Genomic DNA, 21,257 nt, shown 5'->3' on the forward strand with positions numbered 1-21,257 from the left:
TAATAACATCATCTGGATGGGTGCTCCTGGGGGGCTCAGTTTTGGTTATCTCAGTCCATATTGGGTTGTGGACATTAGTGTGGCTAGAGTTACCCCCAGCAATCAGCTCCTATAAATGTAGTACACAAATCGGGGCTCAAGAAGTGTGTTTTCTCATGAGTATCTGTACATATCTAATTTTGGTGACTGGACCAGTTCACATTTTTGGTCGTTGGCTCAGCGTTTGTGGAGTTTTTTGTGGTTGTCATTGGTGTATGGCCTTGAGAGTCCAGAGGCTTCTCTTTCAGATAGATGTACAGTCATGGTCTTCTCTGCCTGAGAGTTTTTGACAGGGTCAGGCCACACACTTTAAACGGGTTTTGTTTTTTTTGGCACACAAAAGTTACTTTCAGTTTTGTTGCAGCAGCAGACTCTGCTAGGTAGCTCGGCTGTTCTTGCTGATGTCCACTTTCATCCAGGATTAAAAACCCCTGCTTCCAGCCAGGGGTGCTGGTTATTCAGAATCATTCTGGAGATGACCTCGGAGGTGGATGGACATTTTTTTTTGCTGCTACTGTGGTCTATGCTTTGTTGTGTTGAAGTGTTACTCTGGTGTTGGCATTTTCCCTTTTCCCTATCCGGTCCCCATGTGTTTTCCTGTGGTGTGTGAGTTGTTATTACCCCCCTTTCTGTTGATCGTATAGGTGGGCTTTTTTAGGGTTCTCCAGCCTCGTCTGTTCCCGTGGGTGGTGGGTGAGGTGGGGACATTACCATCAGGGCCAGGACAGGAGATAGGGAGAGGCTGGAGGCTCAGATATTGCTCTGTTCATGCGTAATTCTAGGTTGAGGGTCAGTGCAGGGTACCTTTCTAACTTGAGGGTTAACGGCAGGGGCCCCCCTTCCACTCACCCTCCCAATCCCGTCACACCAGCATGACATCAAGTTGAGTCATTTCGGAGTGTCTGACCTGCTCAACTGGAGTAATGAGCACCCGAGCATTATAATGCTCGTGCATTTTTAAATTTTAGCAATGGTCTAAAATGTAAATTGAATAATTGGTCACTATTACAGTAAAGAAACTACACATTGAAAACATCTGAATACATTAAATTACTAAATATTTATGTGGTTTTATTTTCTATACCATATTTATGTTTTTTTTAACAAATTGCCCTTTGAATTTAAGTCTGGTCTCAAAATAATAATAAAACATTTAGGATAAAATATACAAACTAAAATGCCAACATTTGAAGACAATATTGCAAATATCTCTACTAGAACTGTTCTTATTCCAGTTACACTTAAATAGGCTGGAATAAAAGCCACCCAGACGCTGCAGACCACCAGCATGCTGAACGTGATGTTTTTAGCTTCATTGAAACTATCTGGCAAATTCCTTGCCAGAAAAGCCACCAAGAAACTAATGGCTGCAAGAAAGCCTATGTAACCAAGGATAATGGAAAATGCTACTAGTGACCCTTCATTACACTGGAGAATGATTTTATCCATGTACAAGTCATAGTTCTTTTCTGGGAATGGCGGTGCAGTAGATAACCAGAAAATGCAAAGTATAGTTTGTGTAAATGAGCAAACAAACACTAAACAGTTGGTGATCTTCACTCCAATAAATTTTCTACATTTGCTTCCGGGCTTGGTGGCTTTGAAGGCCATGTAGACCATGATGGTTTTAGCCAGAATAGAAGAGATGGCTACTGAGAAGATGATCCCGAATAAAGTCTGACGAAGCATACAGGTGACATGTGTAGGGCGACCCAGGAACAAAAATATACAGAGAAAGCTTAACATCATGGAGACAAGCAAGAAGAAGCTTAAGCTTTGGTTAGTTGCTCTTACAATTGGTGTATCTCTAAATAAAGTGAAGATTCCCAAGATGACAGAAGTCTTGAGAAAAAGAAAAACAACAATGATAGATATTCCGAGAGTTACTGAGTCGTTGGTATATGATAAATATTCAGTCTCCTTTGGGGCACATTGATTGCTGTCATTTGGCCACTGGTCTCTTGGACACTTGATGCATGATCCCTTGTCTAAAAGAAGAATATAAAAGAAAAATAAGCTGTAAATATACAGTTTATAATATTTTTTTTTTTTAAATATTGAAGTTTTGAAACTTTGAATACAACAAGATATTAAGGATTAGTGGACTTGTAGAAGTCTGGGTTCAACAGGTTCAGCTGGACTTTGGATAAAGTTTGGTTTGGTACTCAGACTTGGCCGGAACCCCAAATGAATTCACTAATTGGGTAATTTGCCTCTCTGCCCATATACAGCCAGCCATAAACAGATCACTTCTTGGGGAAGGGTTTTCCGTTTTTTTGTGGAGTGCACACTACATCAGATAATGCTGTAGTTACCCTCAGTGCGAGCCATTCAAATACTGCAAGTGACTCGGACTGGACTGGGCACCCGGTGGACCCGACCACAGCGATGCTTGAGTGAGAGGTCAGCATACGTAGAGCACCTGAACTCCAAACTTGAACACTGTTTTTTTGGTTTGTGTTTAATATGAACACTGAACTTTACTTTTCAGGTTTGCTCAACTCTACTAGAGATCCTTTGTGTTTGACCACCTGGAAGAAGCATTACGCAAAATGCGCGTAGGGGTACTTCTTTGTCATTGGTTGTCACCGCCATTTGGGCTCCTGTGTATGGTACTTTCTTTGCTGCTCCCTGTCCATCCTGTAGCTGAAGAAGGAAAAAGAAGAAGAATCAACAATACATGTTGTTGATTTTTCTTCTTATTTGATCCTGAAGAAGGGGTCTTGAGTCCTGAAACGCATTGACTTATGGAATAAAACATTTTTATCAAATCAACAATTTTTTTCCTCTTCTTGGTGACAAAGCGGCATTAACCCCCATGTCTCCTCTCCAGCTCTGAACAAATTCTTGATGCAAACATATGACTATATGGTAGAGGGAAGAATGAATTCAATACTTTATGGTTGCTCTGATCAGCAGAAATGCACAGGATCAGACTGTGCAGTGATAAAGTTCTCTAGCGTACTAATAAAATAAACAAAAAAAAAATAAAAAAAGTTTAAAAAAAAATAACCTAAAAGTTCAAATCACCCCCCTTTTGCTCCATTGACAATAATAGAAAATTTTAAAAAATACACATAATTGGTATCGCCACATTCAGAAATGCCCGATCTAGCAAAATTAAAATCAATTAATCTGATCGATAAACAGCGTGGAGAGACAAAAATGACATTTTTTGGTCACCGCAACATTTCTTTAAAATGCAATAAGAGGCAATCAAAACAGCCGATCTACACAAAAATGATACAATTAAAAACATACGTTCAAGGTGTAAAAAATAAGCCATCACTGAGCCCCAGATCCTGAAATATAAGAACGTCACAAGTCTTAGAAAATGGTGACAAAAGCGTTATTCTTTTTTTTTTACAAACATCCGAATTTTTTCATCACTGAGGCGGGCTTTACACGTTACGACATCGCTAGCAATTGCTAGCGATGTCCAGCATGATAGCACCCGCCCTCGTCGCACATGCGATATGTGGTGATTGCTGCCGTAGCAAACATTATCGCTACGGCAGCATCACACGCACATACCTGGTCGGCGACATCGCTGTGACTGCCGAAAAATCCCTCTTTCAAGGGGAAGGTGCGTTCGGCATCACAGTGATGCCACCGCGACGTCACTAACCGGCCGGCCTATAGAAGCGGAGGGGCGGAGTTGAGCGGGGCATAACATCCCGCCCACCTCCTTCCTTCCGCATTGCCATCGGGACGCAGGTAAGGAGATGTTTGTCGCTCCTGCGGGTTTACACACAGCAATATGTGGAGCTGCAGGAACAACAAACAACATCGTACCTGCGGTCGACCCGACATTATGAAAATGAACGATGCTACACAGATCAGCGAGATTGTACGCTTCTGTGCTCGTTCATCGTCGCACCTAGGATTTACACGTTGCGATGTCGCTACCGGCGCCGGATGTGCGTCACTAACAACGTGACCCCGATGATATATCGATAGCGATGTCGCAACGTATAAAGCCCCCCTTTAGATAAAAGTAAAAGTATACATGTTTGGTATCTCCGAAGTAATACCAATGTAAGCCATCATACTGACATGTCAATTTTACCATAGAGTGAACTTGGTGAATAAAAAAAACATACCATTGTGAAATTTCACTTTTCTCAATATTTCTCCACATTTGGAATTTTTTTCCCATTTTCCTGTACACTATATAGTAATATTGATAGATTCATTCAAAAGTACAACTTGTCCTGCAAAAAATAAGCTCTCATATGGCAATATTGACTGAAAAATAAAAAGGTTATTGCTCTCGGAAGAAGGGAATGAAAAAACAAAAATGAAAAATGAAAAATCGCCCTGGTTGAAGGTGTTAATAATGTTCCTGTCATAGCCTCTTTCTTTAACAATATCATCATCCGGGCTTCTATATTTAATATTGCTCTCTATTCTGTCCCCTTTCTTTAATAATGTCCCTCTTCTTAGGATTCTTCTCCAACACTTTAAAAAGAAATGTTATTCACCTTACCTTTCCCTGAGCCCATCATGAGCAGTATCTTCTGGCTCCACAGCCAATGCAATGGAGTCGTTCAGCACATTGCAGTAACATTGTGCGTCACCCCTGACTAGAACAGCGACATCAGTTGCCGGCCTCAGAAATGTTGGTTCCAATGATAAAAAAGGCCTAGCTCAACCGTCAGTTGGTGCTCAGAAGAAAATTAAAGTAAATTCAAAATAGTCTCATATACTTCGGCATTCAAAAAGGACTAAAGGGTGCTTTTCACGCTGCGACATCGCTAACAATATATCGTCGGGGTCATGGTGTTTGTGACACACATCCGGCATCGTTAGCGATATCACAGCGTTTGACAGCGAGGAGCGACGATCAATGATCACAAAAACGTGAAAAATCGTTGATCGTTGATGCGTCGCTCCTTTTCATAATATTGTTGGTGGTGCATGCTGCTGGTTGTTCGTCGTTCCTGCGGCATCAGACATCGCTATGTGTGACACCGCAGGAATGACGAGCATCTCCCTACCTGAGTCCACCGGCAATGAGGAAGGAAGGAGGTGGGCGGGATGTTACGGCTGCTCATCTCCGCCCGTCCACTTCTATTGGACGGCTGCCGTGTGACGTCGCTGTGACGCCAAACAAACCGCCTCCTTAGAAAGGAGGCGGTTCGCCGGCCAAAGTGACGTTGCAGGGAAGGTAAGTCCATGGGATGGGTGTAAGCGATGTTGTGCACCACGGGGAGCGATTTGCCCGTGACGCATAACCAACGGGGGTGGGTACGCTCGCTAGCGATATCGATAGCGATATCGCAGCGTATAAAGTGCCCTTACGTAAACGTGATTATTCTTCTGCAAACATTTTTTCTTTATTTATCATCAAGATTTTTCAGTTATCAAGAATTGACAGTTGCACAGAAGTTTCGGCTATTATGTCATAAGCCTTTTTCATTAAACTGTCTGTTGGAAGGTTTCTTTATAATGTGATGTGTCAATCAAGTAAATAAAAAAATGGGGGATACGGACTACCCGTTGTAAAATTTATAGGTATATTATTAAATATCAATGAGAATGTATATACAGTTAGGTCCAGAAATATTTGGACAGTGACACAATTTTGGCGAGTTGGGCTCTGCATGCCACCACATTGGATTTGAAATGAAACCTCTACAACAGAATTCAAGTGCAGATTGTAACGTTTAATTTGAAGGTTTGAACAAAAATATCTGATAGAAATTGTAGGAATTGTACACATTTCTTTACAAACACTCCACATTTTAGGAGGTCAAAAGTAATTGGACAAATAAACCAAACCCAAACAAAATATTTTTATTTTCAATATTTTGTTGCGAATCCTTTAGAGGCAATCACTGCCTTAAGTCTGAAACCCATGGACATCACCAAACGCTGGGTTTCCTCCTTCTTAATGCTTTGCCAGGCCTTTACAGCCGCAGCCTTCAGGTCTTGCTTGTTTGTGGGTCTTTCCGTCTTAAGTCTGGATTTGAGCAAGTGAAATGCATGCTCAATTGGATTAAGATCTGGTGATTGACTTGGCCATTGCAGAATGTTCCACTTTTTTGCACTCATGAACTCAAGGGTAGTTTTGGCTGTATGCTTGGGGTCATTGTCCATCTGTACTATGAAGCGCCGTCCGATCAACTTTGCGGCACTTGGCTGAATCTGGGCTGAAAGTATATCCCGGTACACTTCAGAATTCATCCGGCTACTCTTGTCTGCTGTTATGTCATCAATAAACACAAGTGACCAAGTGCCATTGAAAGCCATGCATGCCCATGCCATCACGTTGCCTCCACCATGTTTTACAGAGGATGTGGTGTGCCTTGGATCATGTGCCATTCCCTTTCTTCTCCAAACTTTTTTCTTCCCATCATTCTGGTACAGGTTGATCTTTGTCTCATCTGTCCATAGAATACTTTTCCAGAACTGAGCTGGCTTCATGAGGTGTTTTTCAGCAAATTTAACTCTGGCCTGTCTATTTTTGGAATTGATGAATGGTTTGCATCTAGATGTGAACCCTTTGTATTTACTTTCATGGAGTCTTCTCTTTACTGTTGACTTAGAGACAGATACACCTACTTCACTGAGAGTGTTCTGGACTTCAGTTGATGTTGTGAACGGGTTCTTCTTCACCAAAGAAAGTATGCGGCGATCATCCACCACTGTTGTCATCCGTGGACGCCCAGGCTGTTTTGAGTTCCCAAGCTCACCAGTCAATTCCTTTTTTCTCAGAATGTACCCGACTGTTGATTTTGCTACTCCAAGCATGTCTGCTATCTCTCTGATGGATTTTTTCTTTTTCTTCAGCCTCAGGATGTTCTGCTTCACCTCAATTGAGAGTTCCTTAGACCGCATGTTGTCTGGTCACAGCAACAGCTTCCAAATGCAAACCCACAAACCTGTAATCAACCCCAGACCTTTTAACTACTTCATTGATTACAGGTTAATGAGCGAGACGCCTTCAGAGTTAATTGCAGCCCTTAGAGTCCCTTGTCCAATTACTTTTGGTCCCTTGAAAAAGAGGAGGCTATGCATTACAGAGCTATGATTCCTAAACCCTTTCTCCGATTTGGATGTGAAAACTCTCATATTGCAGCTGGGAGTGTGCACTTTCAGCCCATATTATATATATAATTGTATTTCTGAACATGTTTTTGTAAACAGCTAAAATAACAAAACTTGTGTCACTGTCCAAATATTTCTGGCCCTGACTATGCTCAGATTTCTTTTTCTGCTTGTATGATATAAAGGGCTCTTGTCCACTTGCGATTTCCATGTGTGAGTGAGATCCCATAAAAAATCGGATCGCACTCGCACCAGTGTTAAGCTATGAAGCCATGTCCTCTTGCTAAATTTTTAACAGCACGACTTGTGCTCTCGGCAAAATCGCAACATGCTGTGATTTGCACAGAGTCTCAGCTCTCGCACCCCCATGCAAGCTTATAGGAGCGAAAAAACCTCAGCATGTCATACAGATGGCATACGCATGTCACACGGATCCTTGACACTTGCATATCGCGTCGGACTGGCTACCGGAGGAATCTCCAGTAACACCAGTCCTGGCCGTGGTTACATGCACTGAACTCCGTAGCTGTCACCTGAGCTCCGGAGTGCAGCCTGGACTGAACAGCGAGCGCCGAGTGATTGATTCCCCGGCGATTGCTGTTCAGTTCATGACAGCTGCAAACAGACCGTTCTGAACTCTGGAGCTCAGGTGACAGCTCCGGAGTTCAGTGCAGGTAACTGCGGCCAGGCCTGGTATTACTGGAGATTCCTCCGGTAGCCCGTCTGACGCTGCTTGCATAAACACTCACATAGCACTCGCATGACGCTTGCATGTCATACGGATGCTATGTGAGAAGAAATAAAAAAAGTACGCAGACCATACGCAGGACACTCAACTCACATTTGTAGCCGAGTATCGCAGTGATTTTTTTAATGCAAGTGGAGAAGAGCCCATAAGAAAACAATTGCATCAGAGTCGCCTCAAGATACCAATGGGTACTGTATAATCCGGGAGCGTTTTTGAAGTATTAATCCATTGTGAGGGTTCCAAACCGAATAGTGTGATCTATAAGCTAGGAACAAGGAATCTTTCCGGGGCATGAGATACAGGCATAGGCAACCTGGTGGTCTGGTAGGAATAGCTTATGTCCAGTGTCCAGTATTTTTTCATGACGTTATAGTCTGTGATTGTTGTCATACAATGAGTAGTCCATATACCCCATTTTTTTATTTACTTGATTGACACATCACATTACAAAGAAACCTACCAACAGACAGTTTAATGAAAAAGGCTTATGACGTAATAGCCGAAACGTCTGTACAACTGTCAATTCTTGATAACTGAAAAATCTTGATGATAAATAAAGACATTTTTTTGCACAAGAATAATCAAGTTTACTTTGTCCTTTTTGAGTGTTGAAGTATATGAGACTGTTCTGAAATGTAGGTGGCTTGTATAGTTTTTGTGGTGCAGGGAGCCAATTACTTTTGGTGCTGTTATCAATTTCAATTGAATATGAATCCTTGGATGTACAATCAGATGAAAACACCTCTAGTGTCTGTGGGCCCTCTTCGTCTCTGGAACCGGCTGTGGTCAAAACTCTTTGCGACCTCACTCATTATCCCCTGATAACCTCATTGCCTATCAATTCTCTTCTGGCAGCTATCAGAGCCCCCCTCTGCCCAGCCGACAACAGAAATTATTATTATTATTTATTATTATAGCGCCATTTATTACATGGCGCTTTACAAGTGAAAGAGGGTATACATACAACAATCAGAGGAGGAGAGCGGACCCTGCCAGTGAGGGCTCACAGTCTAGAGGGAATGGGTGAGGGTAAAATAGGTAAGGACAGAGCCGGTTGTGCAGTGGTGTACTGGACTGAGGGTTATTGTAGGTTGTAGTCTTGTTGGAAGAGATGGGTCTTCAGGTTCCTCTTGAAGCTTTCCATGGTAGGGGAGAGTCTTATATGCTGAGGTAGAGCTTTCCAGAATATGGGGGAGGCACGGGAGAAATCATGTACGCGATTGTGGGAAGAGGAGATAAGAGAGGAGTAGAGAAGGAGATCTTGTGAGGACCTGAGGTTGCGTGCAGGTAGGTACTGGGAGACTAGGTTACAGATGTAAGGAGGAGACAGCTTGTGGATGGCTTTGTATGTCATGGGTAATGTTTTGAACTGGAGTCGTTGGGCAATGGGAAGTCAGTGAAGGGATTGGCAGAGTGGCGAGGCAGGGGAATAGCGAGGTGAGAGGTGGATTAAACAGGCCACAGTGTTTAGGATAGATTGGAGGGGTGGTGCAAGAGTGTTGGAAGGGAGGCCACAGAGCAGGAGGTTGCAGTAGTCAAGGCGGGAGATGAGGAGGGCATGCACAAGTGTTTTTGCTGATTCTTGGTTAAGGATAGCTTGGATGCAATAGACATTTTTGAGTTGTAGTCTGCATGTGGTGAAGAGGGCTTGGATGTGTGGCTTGAAGGATAGAGCAGAGTTGAGGTTTAATCCAAGGAAATGAGCTTGTGAGACTGGGGAGAATGAGCAACCATCAAGTTTGATGGAAAGGCTTGTTGGAGGTGTTGAGTGAGGAGGAGGAAAGACAATGAACTCTGTTTTGTCCATGTTAAGCTTTAGGAATCGCACAGAGAAGAAGGATGAAATAGCAGAGAGACATTGTGGAATTTTGGTTAGTAGAGAGGTGATGTCAGGTCAAGAGAGGTAGATCTGTGTGTCATCAACATAGAGATGATACTGAAAGCCGTGGGACATGTAATACAATAAGATACACACAAAAAGCCAAATAAATGTACGTGGAATGAAAGAGTAATTAATACCTGTCTCATTAGATATTTCCCCATAATGACACTGCAGACATTCAAAGCAGCACTTATGTCTCCCGTTCATTAGGATCCTTCGATAACCTGGTGGACAGTCCTCCGTGCACTTAGAGACCGGAGTCTAAAACATAAGTGATCATATTTTTTAATACAGTATACAATATATGTTTTGTCATAATGTTGAAGCTTAAAAAATAAAATATTAAATATCTGAAACATTATTTATGCTTGTTGCTGTGAGAAAAATGTATTCCGCTTCACGATGACCCTGGAGATCCCATCCAACTCTGACATTCTATAATTCTATGATTCATTGCCTATCTTTGGTTGCTGTGAGAGCAGGTATGAGATGTTCGGTGGGGGTAACAGGTGTTGGACCCCTGCTGATTTCATATTGATGCCCTAATTTTACAGATAAGTGAGCATTTTGTAAAAACTTTTATATATTGCTAGTATTACTGTTGGAATAGAAAAAATTGTTTCTCTGAGAATACAATGAGGAGAAATAAAAAAACATAGTGGTCCTTAAATGGAACCTGTCACCCGGTTTTAACCATAAAATGTAAGACCACTAAGCTCTCTTTTACGGCATTCTAGTATGGTGTATTTATGTCACCAATCCACTCAGCAAAGAAATAAAAAATATTTTTTACTATACTTACCTACATCTCGATCTGATCCAATAAGGATCTCCGGACTTGATCCGGCGCCTCCTCTCTTTTTGCGATAACTGTCCTGCTTTGTGTAGATGACACATTCTACGTCATCCATACAGTGTCCACCATCGTGCTTCTGCACAGGAGTACTTCTCTCGTCACTTACCACATCTTTTTTCATCTCCACCCTCTGAAGATGTTTTCAATTTATTGGGCTGATAGAAGCTGGTTGAGAAGGGACATGAGAGCGTCTGACTTCACTGGCCACAGCTTCTTACTGTGAAAGGAGATGGAATCCAAAGGTGGTAACAGAAGCAAGATGAAAGACATCAGCACTGTTGCAGTGACAATTAGTGATGGGTGGACTCGTATTATAAAAGTACAGACCCACGTGAGTTGAAAGGTATCTGAGTGGTGGGCCGTGCCCGGGATTTTCAGAGAATTCTGGGCATTGATCTGCATCTGGCACTTGGGTAATAAAAAAAATAAAGAAAAAATAAAGAAAAAATCATAAAGCAAGCGGGTTGTACTTACCGAGTCTCCAGCGCAGCTTCAGTCCCTCCCACTGCCACTCATTCACTTCCGGAGCCGCTCAGTACCTTCACTGCTTGCATAGGCACTTCTTCCCCCACCCACCGGCATCTGTAAATGGTTGCAGTCAGACTCGCCCCCACGTAGAGTGACAGCGTGTCTGATGCTTCAAATCACAGATGCTGTGTGTCTATATCATGCAGTAAAAAAAACAAATAAAAAAATTGGTATAGGGTCCACCCATATTATGATACTCAGCACAGATCAAGCACAAGGCTACATGCTACAGCCCCCAGCTGTGCGCTTATCTTGGCTGTGTATCAAAACAAGAGGAACTGCATGCGGCTTTTTTTATAATTATTTAAATAAATCATTTTAAAAATCGGCATTCGGTGCCCACCAATTTTGATATCCAGATATGATAAACCCTGACAGCTGGTGGCTAGTATTCTCAGGCTGGGATGACCCATGATTATTGGGCCCCTAGCCTAAAATTAGCAGCCTGCAACCGCCCAAGATTGCTGAATCCATTAGATGTCACAATCCCAGCACTTTACCCGGCTGTTGCGATTGCACTAGTACAGCGGCAATGGGGATAATAAGGGGTTAATCACAGATCACATCTTCCGCTTAGCCCTAGATTAGCAATTGAAAGTGTCTATGAGACTCCCCCATTACTAATTTGTAAGTGAAAATAAATAAACACAATCAGCAAAAAAATCCTTTATTTGAAAGAACAAAAGACAAAAATCACCCTCTTTCAATACTTTATTAACCCCAAACACTCCGAGGTCCGACGTAATTCACATGAGGTCCCATGAGGATTCCAGCTCTGCTACATTACGAAAGGTACATCGTACGATCATGGTACATGACCACCTGCTGTGGACTTCAGGCAGACTGAGCAACAGCGATCAGCAGTTACGTCACTTAGGTAAGTTACGGGCACAGCTGGAGGTTACAATATTGCACAGTCCTATATATAGTGATTCAAAGGGATAGCCAGAAAAGGTTCTCTCTTTATTGCACATGCCCGTGAATGAAAAGGTCATATAAGGTGACCAAGAAAGTAATTAGAGAAAATTAAAGAAAACTTTTCATAAACCCAAAAGAGTAAAAAAAAATAAAAAGACCTAATAAGTATAAGTATTATACATACACAGGAGTGCAGCATATGATTGTAAGTAGAGCAATAGAATGTTCTGAGGTACACAGAACAGCCAAAGTGTCAGGTTGAATAATACCATGTAGGGAGCGTTAGGTCAGAGGAGCAGATACCCTGACGCGCGTTTCCCAAGGGGCTTCACAAAGAAGCAATATACGATATAGAACCGCACACAGCGTCTTTAAATTTCATTTACGGGCATATGCAATAATTAGCAGACCTTTTCTGGCTATCCCTTTGAATCACGATTCATAGGACTGTGCGATATTCATTTTTTAGTGTCATCCTTATTTGGCCCCTTTTTTCAACTTGGGACCTGTGCAATGCTAGTTTCCCAAGCCTAACCAATACCTTGGCCTCTATGTTATGGGTATGTGCAACAACTGACAGCTTTTCTAGTTTCTGGGCTATGCAATAAAAGTATTTATGTAGGATTTTTTTTTATTTATTTTATATATATATATATATATATGTATATATATATATACATATATATATATATATATATACATATATATACCTATCTGCTATTTTCTTGGATGAATAGTTATGAATTATATATATATATATATATATATATATATATATATATATATATATACATACAGTGCCTACAAGTAGTATTCAACCCCCTGCAGATTTAGCAGGTTTGATAAGATGCAAATAAGTTAGAGCCTGCAAACTTCAAACAAGAGCAGGATTTATTAACAGATGCATAAATCTTACAAACCAACAGGTTATGTTACTCAGTTAAATTTTAATAAATTTTCAACATAAAAGTGTGGGTCAATTATTATTCAACCCCTAGGTTTAATATTTTGTGGAATAACCCTTGTTTGCAATTACAGCTAATAATCGTCTTTTATAAGACCTGATCAGGCCGGCACAGGTCTCTGGAGTTATCTTGGCCCACTCCTCCATGCAGATCTTCTCCAAGTTATCTAGGTTCTTTGGGTGTCTCATGTGGACTTTAATCTTGAGCTCCTTCCACAAGTTTTCAATTGGGTTAAGGTCAGGAGACTGACTAGGCCACTGCAACACCTTGATTTTTTCCCTCTTGAACCAGGCCTTGGTTTTCTTGGCTGTGTGCTTTGGGTCGTTGTCTTGTTGGAAGATGAAATGACGACCCATCTAAAGATCCTTGATGGAGGAGTGGAGGTTCTTGGCCAAAATCTCAAGGTAGGCCGTGCTATCCATCTTCCCATGGATGCGGACCAGATGGCCAGGCCCCTTGGCTGAAAACAGCCCCACAGCATGATGCTGCCACCACCATGCTTGACTGTAGGGATGGTATTCTTGGGGTCGTATGCAGTGCCATCCAGTCTCCAAACGTCACGTGTGTGGTTGGCACCAAAGATCTCAATCTTGGTCTCATCAGACCAGAGAACCTTGAACCAGTCTGTCTCAGAGTCCTCCAAGTGATCATGAGCAAACTGTAGACGAGCCTTGACATGACGCTTTGAAAGTAAAGGTACCTTACGGGCTCGTCTGGAACGGAGACCATTGCGGTGGAGTACGCTACTTATGGTTTTGACTGAAACCAATGTCCCCACTGCCATGAGATCTTCCTGGAGCTCCTTTCTTGTTGTCCTTGGGTTAGCCTTGACTCTTCGGACAAGCCTGGCCTCGGCACGGGTGGAAACTTTCAAAGGCTGTCCAGGCCATGGAAGGCTAACAGTAGTTCCATAAGCCTTCCACTTCCGGATGATGCTCCCAACAGTGGAGACAGGTAGGCCCAACTCCTTGGAAAGGGTTTTGTACCCCTTGCCAGCATTGTGACCCTCCACGATCTTGTCTCTGATGGCCTTGGAATGCTCCTTTGTCTTTCCCATGTTGACCAAGTATGAGTGCTGTTCACAAGTTTGGGGAGGGTCTTAATTAGTCAGAAAAGGCTGGAAAAAGAGATAATTCATCCAAACATGTGAAGCTCATTGTTCTTTGTGCCTGAAATACTTCTTAATACTTTAGGGGAACCAAACAGAATTCTTGTGGTTTGAGGGGTTGAATAATAAATGACCCTCTGAATAAACTTTTCACAATTTAAAAAAAAAAAAACAAAAGAAATAACATTCTTTTTTGCTGCAGTGCATTTCACACTTCCAGGCTGATCTACAGTCCAAATGTCACAATGCCAAGTTAATTCCGAATGTGTAAACCTGCTAAATCTGCAGGGGGTTGAATACTACTTGTAGGCACTCTACATATATGTACTAGCTTTAGTACGGGATAGTAAAGGCTGCTTTACACCAGACAATCTATCGTGCGATAGATCGTCAAGGTCACGGTTTTTGTGACGCACATCCGGCATCGCTGGCGATGCCGGCCTGTGTGACACCTCCTAGCGATGCAGTATCGCTCACAAATCGTGAGTCGTGTACTGCTCGCTAGGTTCCATAATATCGTTTAATTTAGTTGTTCATTGTTTCCGGGGTAGCACACGTCGCTCCGTGTGACACCCCGGGAACGATGAACAGCAGCTCACCTGCGTCACGCAGCCGCCGCCGGCTATGTGAAGGAAGAAGGTGGGCTGGATGTTTACGTCCCGCTCATCTCTGCCCCTCCACTTCCATTGGCCGGCGGCCGTGTGACGACGCTGTGACGCCGAACGTCCCTCCCACTCCAGGAAGTGGACGTTCGCCGCCCACAGCGTGGTCGCACGAGAGGTAAGTATGTGTGATGGGGGTTACTGACTTTGTGCGACACGGGCAGCGATTTGCCCGTGATGCAAAAAGGACGGGGGCGGGTACGATCGATTGTGAAATTGCACAATCGGTCGTACCGTGTAAAGCAGCCTTAACTGTCTCTCTGTCAATCACCCAGTCTCTGTCTGTCTCTCTGTCTCTCTGTCTTTCTATGCCTCTCTCTCTGTCTGTCTCTTTCCCTGTCTGTCTCTGTGTGTTTGTCTCTCCATCTGTCTCTTTCCCTGTCTGTCTGTCTTTATCCATGTGTGTCTCTGACTCTATCCATGTCTGTCTGTCTGTGTCTCTATCTCTGTGTCTGTCTGTCTCTCTATCTCTGTGTCTGTCTGTCTCTCTATCTCTGTGCCTGTCTCTTTCCCCGTCTGTCTCTTTCCCCATCTGTCTCTTTCCCTGTTTTTTTCCTTGTCTCTGTCTCTTTTCCGCCTGTCTCTGTCTCTTTCCCCATCTCTTTCCTTGTCTTTTTCCCTGTCTGTCTGTCTCTTTCCCTGTCTGTCTGTCTCTTTCCTTGTCTGTCTGTCTTTTTCCCTGTCTGTCCCTTTGACTGTCTCTCTCTTTCTCTCTCTGTTTCTTTCCCTGTTTGTCTGACTCTTTCCCTGTCTGTCTCCTTCCTTGTCTGTCTCTGTCTCTCTTTATTCATCTCTCCACCTATATTATATTACCTCACACATAAGCTTCTTATACTAAAAATGTATTTTGTTCCTATAGCAACCAATTACAGCTCCTATTAATGACCTGTAGCTTGCAGCTCCTTTGACTTTAATAGAGGCAGGTATTTTGGAGAGTAACTGTAAAGCGTGGGGTTAAATTTCCCCATCAAATCATAGTCTATGACGTTCCCTGAGTCATATGAGGCGTCTGTGCAAATTTCGTGATTGTAAATGCGACGGTGCGGATTCCTTTTGCAGACAAACACATACACACACACACATACATACACTCATACATACTCTCAGCTTTATATATTAGATATAATCTTTGTTGCACTAGCCCTAATATATTCTAATAAATTATTTGTATTGATCCATCTTATACCATTCTTTGCACAATAGTGACTTAGTGATTTATTTTGAAAATCTCTATTATTTGGCATTTTTTTTGTCTCTGTATTGCAAGTACGACCCTCAGTATGTGAAGGCTTATACTTAACGTGAGTTCTTCTAGAATCCCAGGGAAATCTTACACAGGGCGACCATTATTCTTCTGCACAGTAAAGGGAGGGCCGGATCTTCAGGCACAGTTATAACGCAATTCAAAAATGAAGTTAATTATTGGGATTTTATTCAACTTCTTTCCAATACATGAAATTACTTCTCTTCATACGATAACTTCTCAACAACTCTATACAAAGCGTTTCTCCTCACAGATCAGTCCTCTTCAAAGCGTGTCTAGAACGGTGCAGTCTGTACTCGTCTCATACAATGGAGGTGTGGTAGGAAGAAAAGAGTTTGTCCTGTCCCTCTACTCTATCTTCAGATAATACAGAATCTTGTCTGTCTTGAGCCTCCTTATTTATATCGACCATTTCTCAAGGAAAACACTGATCTAACCACTGGTCTGTTCCCTCAAAATCTCTCTCACAGACGTTTTTCACCTGGTTTCATGGACCACTCCCTTTTTCCCAGCATTCCCTGGACCTCCACAACTACTTCCTGTCTCCTTTTTCACATTACCAATCCTGCTAGTTGCTAGCTGATTCTACAGTGTGTCCACCCATATCCTGTCTACCGCCATTAACTTGAGAACGGCGGCAGCTATAGGCATAGAAGTGGTGTCTAGGTATAGTAAAGTAGCCATGCGCTACGCAATGAAACCACATATAGCGCCACCTGGTGGAAAACAACGGAGTTAGCATTTTTATCTCGAAATGGAATAAGATAGAGAAAAAAAGTGAAATACACAGTTGTAGGGCATCATCAATTCAATACGAATCGACACCTTGCATACACAAAATGCTATGATTAGAACATGTAAAACTCACAAGGCTGCGGACGTGAAGTGATACCTCATGGAGACCTTCCTACAAGTCATTGGGTATGGTGGCTGGGTGGAGTGGCCTCCACGCTCACCTGACCTGACCCCATTGGACTTCTTTCTGTGAGGTCACATCAAACAACAGGTGTATGCGACCCCTCCACCAACATTGCAGGACCTACGACGACGTATCACAGATGCTTGTGCAAACGTGTCACCTACTATATTGCACATTTTGCAGCAAGATACAGTATGCTGTGCAGAGCCCAGATGTGCATTACAGCTGACGGTGGCCACCTTGAGCATCAAAGTTAAATGAGCGCCTTATGCGGGACCAGCATTCAATGTTTTGGGGGGGTCATGGGTTTCATATCATAGCATTTCTGTATGCAAGGTGTCGATTCGTATTGAATTGATGATGCCCTAAAAAATTTTAATTCACTTTTTTTCTCTATCTCGTTCTGTTTTTGAGATAAAAATGCTAACTCTGTTGTTTTCCACCAGGTGGCGCTATAGGTGGTTTCATTGAGTAGCGCATGGCTACTTTACTATACCTAGACACCACTTCTATGCCTATAGCTGCCGCCGTTCTCAAGTTGCTATGTACAGAATTTTATTACACGTTAAAAGGATTAAAGAAAGGGATTTATATAATATATAACATATTGAATATTCAGCCAAATACAGTAAAATAACCATGCATGAAAATGGACTATACTGTATACTAACCTTGTCGTTTTTCCAAGAAATTTTCCTAGTATCTATAAAAAGCTGATCTTCTTCATGAACCGATAGATTAAATCTTCCAACATGTTTTAAAATTTGCCAAGATTTAAAGGCAATTCTAAAATTATTAATGTGGTAGTAAGTCGTCATTTCTCCTTTGTCATTAAAGTGGACTTCTTTTCCCATTGGATTTTGGAAATTAAGTTTTCTTAAAAAGTACTGAAATAAGTGAAACAGTAAAAATAAGAATAGAGAAAGCAAACTTGGTGCATTAAAAAAAAACTGTGTGGGTATTTTTTGAGATTTGAGACAGAAAAGGATGAAACGTTTTGGTGATGACAGAGTAGACTTGTACGGATACATTTTCCATTTGTGTAATGGTCTCCGTAATCTTCCTGTTGTAATGTCATCACATTCGCTTATATCATAGTGCATTGCATCAGCATAAAAATCTGATGTTATGTAGAGCTTAGCGTGCCATGGTTAAATTTGCATTTCAGCCCCAGCCCAATAATATAAATCCCCTACAGTATAAACTCTACAATAAAACTTATAAGCAACACTTATTGTTATGAACGGAGATGAGTGATTAAATTAATTGAAATTGAATTATACTTGAATATTACAAAAATCTTCATTTGCCAAAATCTGCTTTTTATGACCCATAACAGGTCTTTAAAATGTTAAAACAAAACCTTTATACTCACCTCCTTGACCTTTCCTCTCCTCACCAAAACCCATCCGGTCTTCATCACATCCTCAGATTAGTGTAAGCAGAACCGAAATCCTCAGGCCTTGGTTGTTAGTCCACGGCTTCAGGGTTTGCAAGGTCCAGTCAAAAGTCATGGCCCACACCAAGACCAATGATGTCATGTGCAGAACCCTTCCACACCCAGCAACTTTGGAAGTCTCAGCCAAGCAACAAGGCTCGGGCTCGGAGAGCACTGCCAAGACAATCCAAAGATGTGTCAAGGACCAGACAGATGGCAGTGAAGAGTGGAGGGACCGGCAAAGTGAACAATAATGTGAATATAAGGATTTATATTATTTTTTTAATATTAGGTTTTTATGCTTTAGAGGTTGCAGAAAGACGACAGGGCATAATAAGGAAGATTCTATTTGCAGAGGATAACTTCTCTGCACATCGAATTTCTTGGCCAAAAAAAATGTGCAAACAGGTGAATATGAATTTTCTGTGATCCACTCATCTCTAGTTATGAGAAAATCATTTATCCCGCCATTCAAAACCAAAACATTTAGGTAAGAAGCATCCACATGAAGGTCCTGTCTTGCAGGTTTATATTGCACAGTAATGCCAAAACGCTTGTGAATTAATTTAGAATTTTTCATATTTTTCCGTAGGGGTTTTTCAATTTTAGGGATTTATTTAATGTAAAAAGTGTGAATTTTTTTCTGACTGCTAGAAAAGAAAAGTGTCTAATAAACCTGGAGGCAAAAAGGGTTAAATTACCTTCAACATATGTCTACTATTGAATTTTCTTGGCATGTGAAGAAAGCCTTCATGTAGAGCGTGCGCCATGGCGTAGACTGCGTCATATACATGGTAGGTGGTTCTAAATGTTTCAGTGTAGTAATGATTGCTGCCAATTTCATGCAACTTCATGGTCCTGGAACAATTCTTAAGTTTGTGTGTATAAATCTCTTCAGCTATCAATTTTAGGATGAAATTTGAAGGTTTACAGTTAAAGTATACAAGTAAGATATGTTCTAGTAGAGGGTCATTTGGACGATTTTCCAGACTTATATCTTCCAAAAATGTTTTCAAATGTGGGATTTGTATATTTGGGGATGAAAATATGAGGCTCCCATGGCACGATGATTTACGTTTTACTGATGAAATAATGTGAATATTTAACCCGGCCGGTATAATCAGAGTCTTCACGTTTCCGGAAATGCTTTGTTCCTCTATGAACTGTACAGAGAGAAATGAAATTGTGCCACAAAGTATAATAATTTTTGAAGTTGATTTTTGAAATCTTCTTCTGTTCTTTTCATGGTCGTTATTTTCATTCGTGAGATCATCAGTTTTCATTTTCAGAACAAATTCAACACAAATATCATACATTTCTGCCTGTTTCATTAACTCCTGACTTTGCGTGTCCCCTCCATCATCATCAGAGGCAATAACACCAATCCATGTCCAATCGAAATGTTTGAGAAGTTTAACTATCGCCAGATACTGAGTTTGATCACTTGGAAGAGTTTGGAAGAAGGATGGATACATTTTCTTATTGGTGAACATAGGATTTGTGGCACCATAGCTGATCTAAGGAGAAAAGCAATTATGCACAAGAAAAATGAAGCTAATGTTAAAAGACCCTAAAATCTTTATGTACACAGTATATATAGTATTATCTACCATTTACAGATTCCCAGATTTTTCAGTATAGTTCTGTGGATTCTCCTGAATATAAGGAAAAAATACATATAGTCATCTTTAGAGATTACATAACCATTTGAAATTCGAAATTTCTAATTTTGCTTACTCATGCAATGCCTCTGATCACCTTTTGAAAAAGCAATGGCTTTTACATGGCAAGGCGCAAAAAGTATCCTTGATTTGGGAGTTTCAAGAGCTTTTTTGCTAGCTAAATGAAGAAATAAAAGCTTTTTCACAAGCCGTCCAAAAATGAACCTTTTTTTATGGAGCTAGAACAGGTTTTATGTTTTCAAAGTGAAAAAGCAATAGTTTGTTGTAATCAAGTCTTTAAAAAATTTGTCACGTGTTCTTAGCTGTTCATATGCGCCTTTCTTTTTCATATGCAGTTCTAATTTTTCGCTGACTAGCTGCATTAATATACAGTATTGCTCCTTACTTTGACACTTTAAAGGGAACCTGTCATGAGATTTGATGACTATAACCTGCAGCCACCACCAAAATACTGTATATAAATGCCCAAACCTCTCTGTACAATGTAAAAAAATACTCTTATAATACTCACCTAAGGGGCAGTCTGGTCTGATGAGTGTCGCTGCTCTCCGTCCTGGTGAATATTCTCTTCTGCGATCGCTATCCTCCTTCTACCCAGTCCAGTATGGATGACGCGTCTACGTCATCCACACAGATTAACATTGGGGTACTTTGCAGGTGCTTTTTGATGTGCGCTATTGAGGGCAGATCAAAGTACTTTAATATGCAGGCACGAGAAAAGGTTAAAGACAACCCGTGCTAAAGCAGAGCAAAGTGCACCTCAGCAGGACTTCAATTCAAGCTAGTGTGGATGATGTAGGAGGTGTCATGCACACAGGGCTGAGAACAAGAAGGACAAAGATGGCCCAAAGAGGTAGCGCCAGACCAGAGAGCAGCGACACCCATCATACCGGACCGCCCCTTAGGTTAGTATTATAAAAGTGTTTTTTATGTTGTACACAGCGGCCTGGCCTCTAATATACAGCATTCTAGAATACTGTATATAAGAGCCCACTGGTGGTGGCCACAGCTTATAGTCTCCAAATCTGGTGACAGGTTCCCTTTAATACAGTGGATACAGAATGTATCCAGATCCCTTTAAATTTTTCACTCTTTGTTTCATTGCAGCGATTTAGTAAATTCAAAAAAGTTATTTTTTTTTTCTCATTAATGTACACTCTGCACCCCATTCCCCATCATGACAGTAAAAAAACAG

The 21,257-nt window shown here is 41.5% G+C and overlaps 1 protein-coding gene across 1 annotated transcript in view; it reads right to left on the bottom strand.

The window, feature by feature from the left end:
- Positions 1 to 1,128: 1,128 nt before the first annotated feature.
- Positions 1,129 to 21,257, bottom strand: part of LOC142248374 (vomeronasal type-2 receptor 26-like) — a 67,381-nt gene continuing 47,252 nt past the window's right edge. The window contains exons 4-8 of the mRNA XM_075320167.1: positions 19,082 to 19,897; positions 17,614 to 17,829; positions 10,529 to 10,708; positions 9,860 to 9,983; positions 1,129 to 2,027 (exon numbers count right to left, since the gene is read on the bottom strand). Of these exons, the coding sequence (XP_075176282.1) occupies positions 1,129 to 2,027; positions 9,860 to 9,983; positions 10,529 to 10,708; positions 17,614 to 17,829; positions 19,082 to 19,897 (2,235 nt within the window). The remainder of the gene's footprint in view (positions 2,028 to 9,859; positions 9,984 to 10,528; positions 10,709 to 17,613; positions 17,830 to 19,081; positions 19,898 to 21,257) is intronic.

The sequence above is a fragment of the Anomaloglossus baeobatrachus genome, chromosome 1 (genome assembly GCF_048569485.1).
Source record: "Anomaloglossus baeobatrachus isolate aAnoBae1 chromosome 1, aAnoBae1.hap1, whole genome shotgun sequence".
NCBI classification, from domain to species: domain Eukaryota; kingdom Metazoa; phylum Chordata; class Amphibia; order Anura; family Aromobatidae; genus Anomaloglossus; species Anomaloglossus baeobatrachus.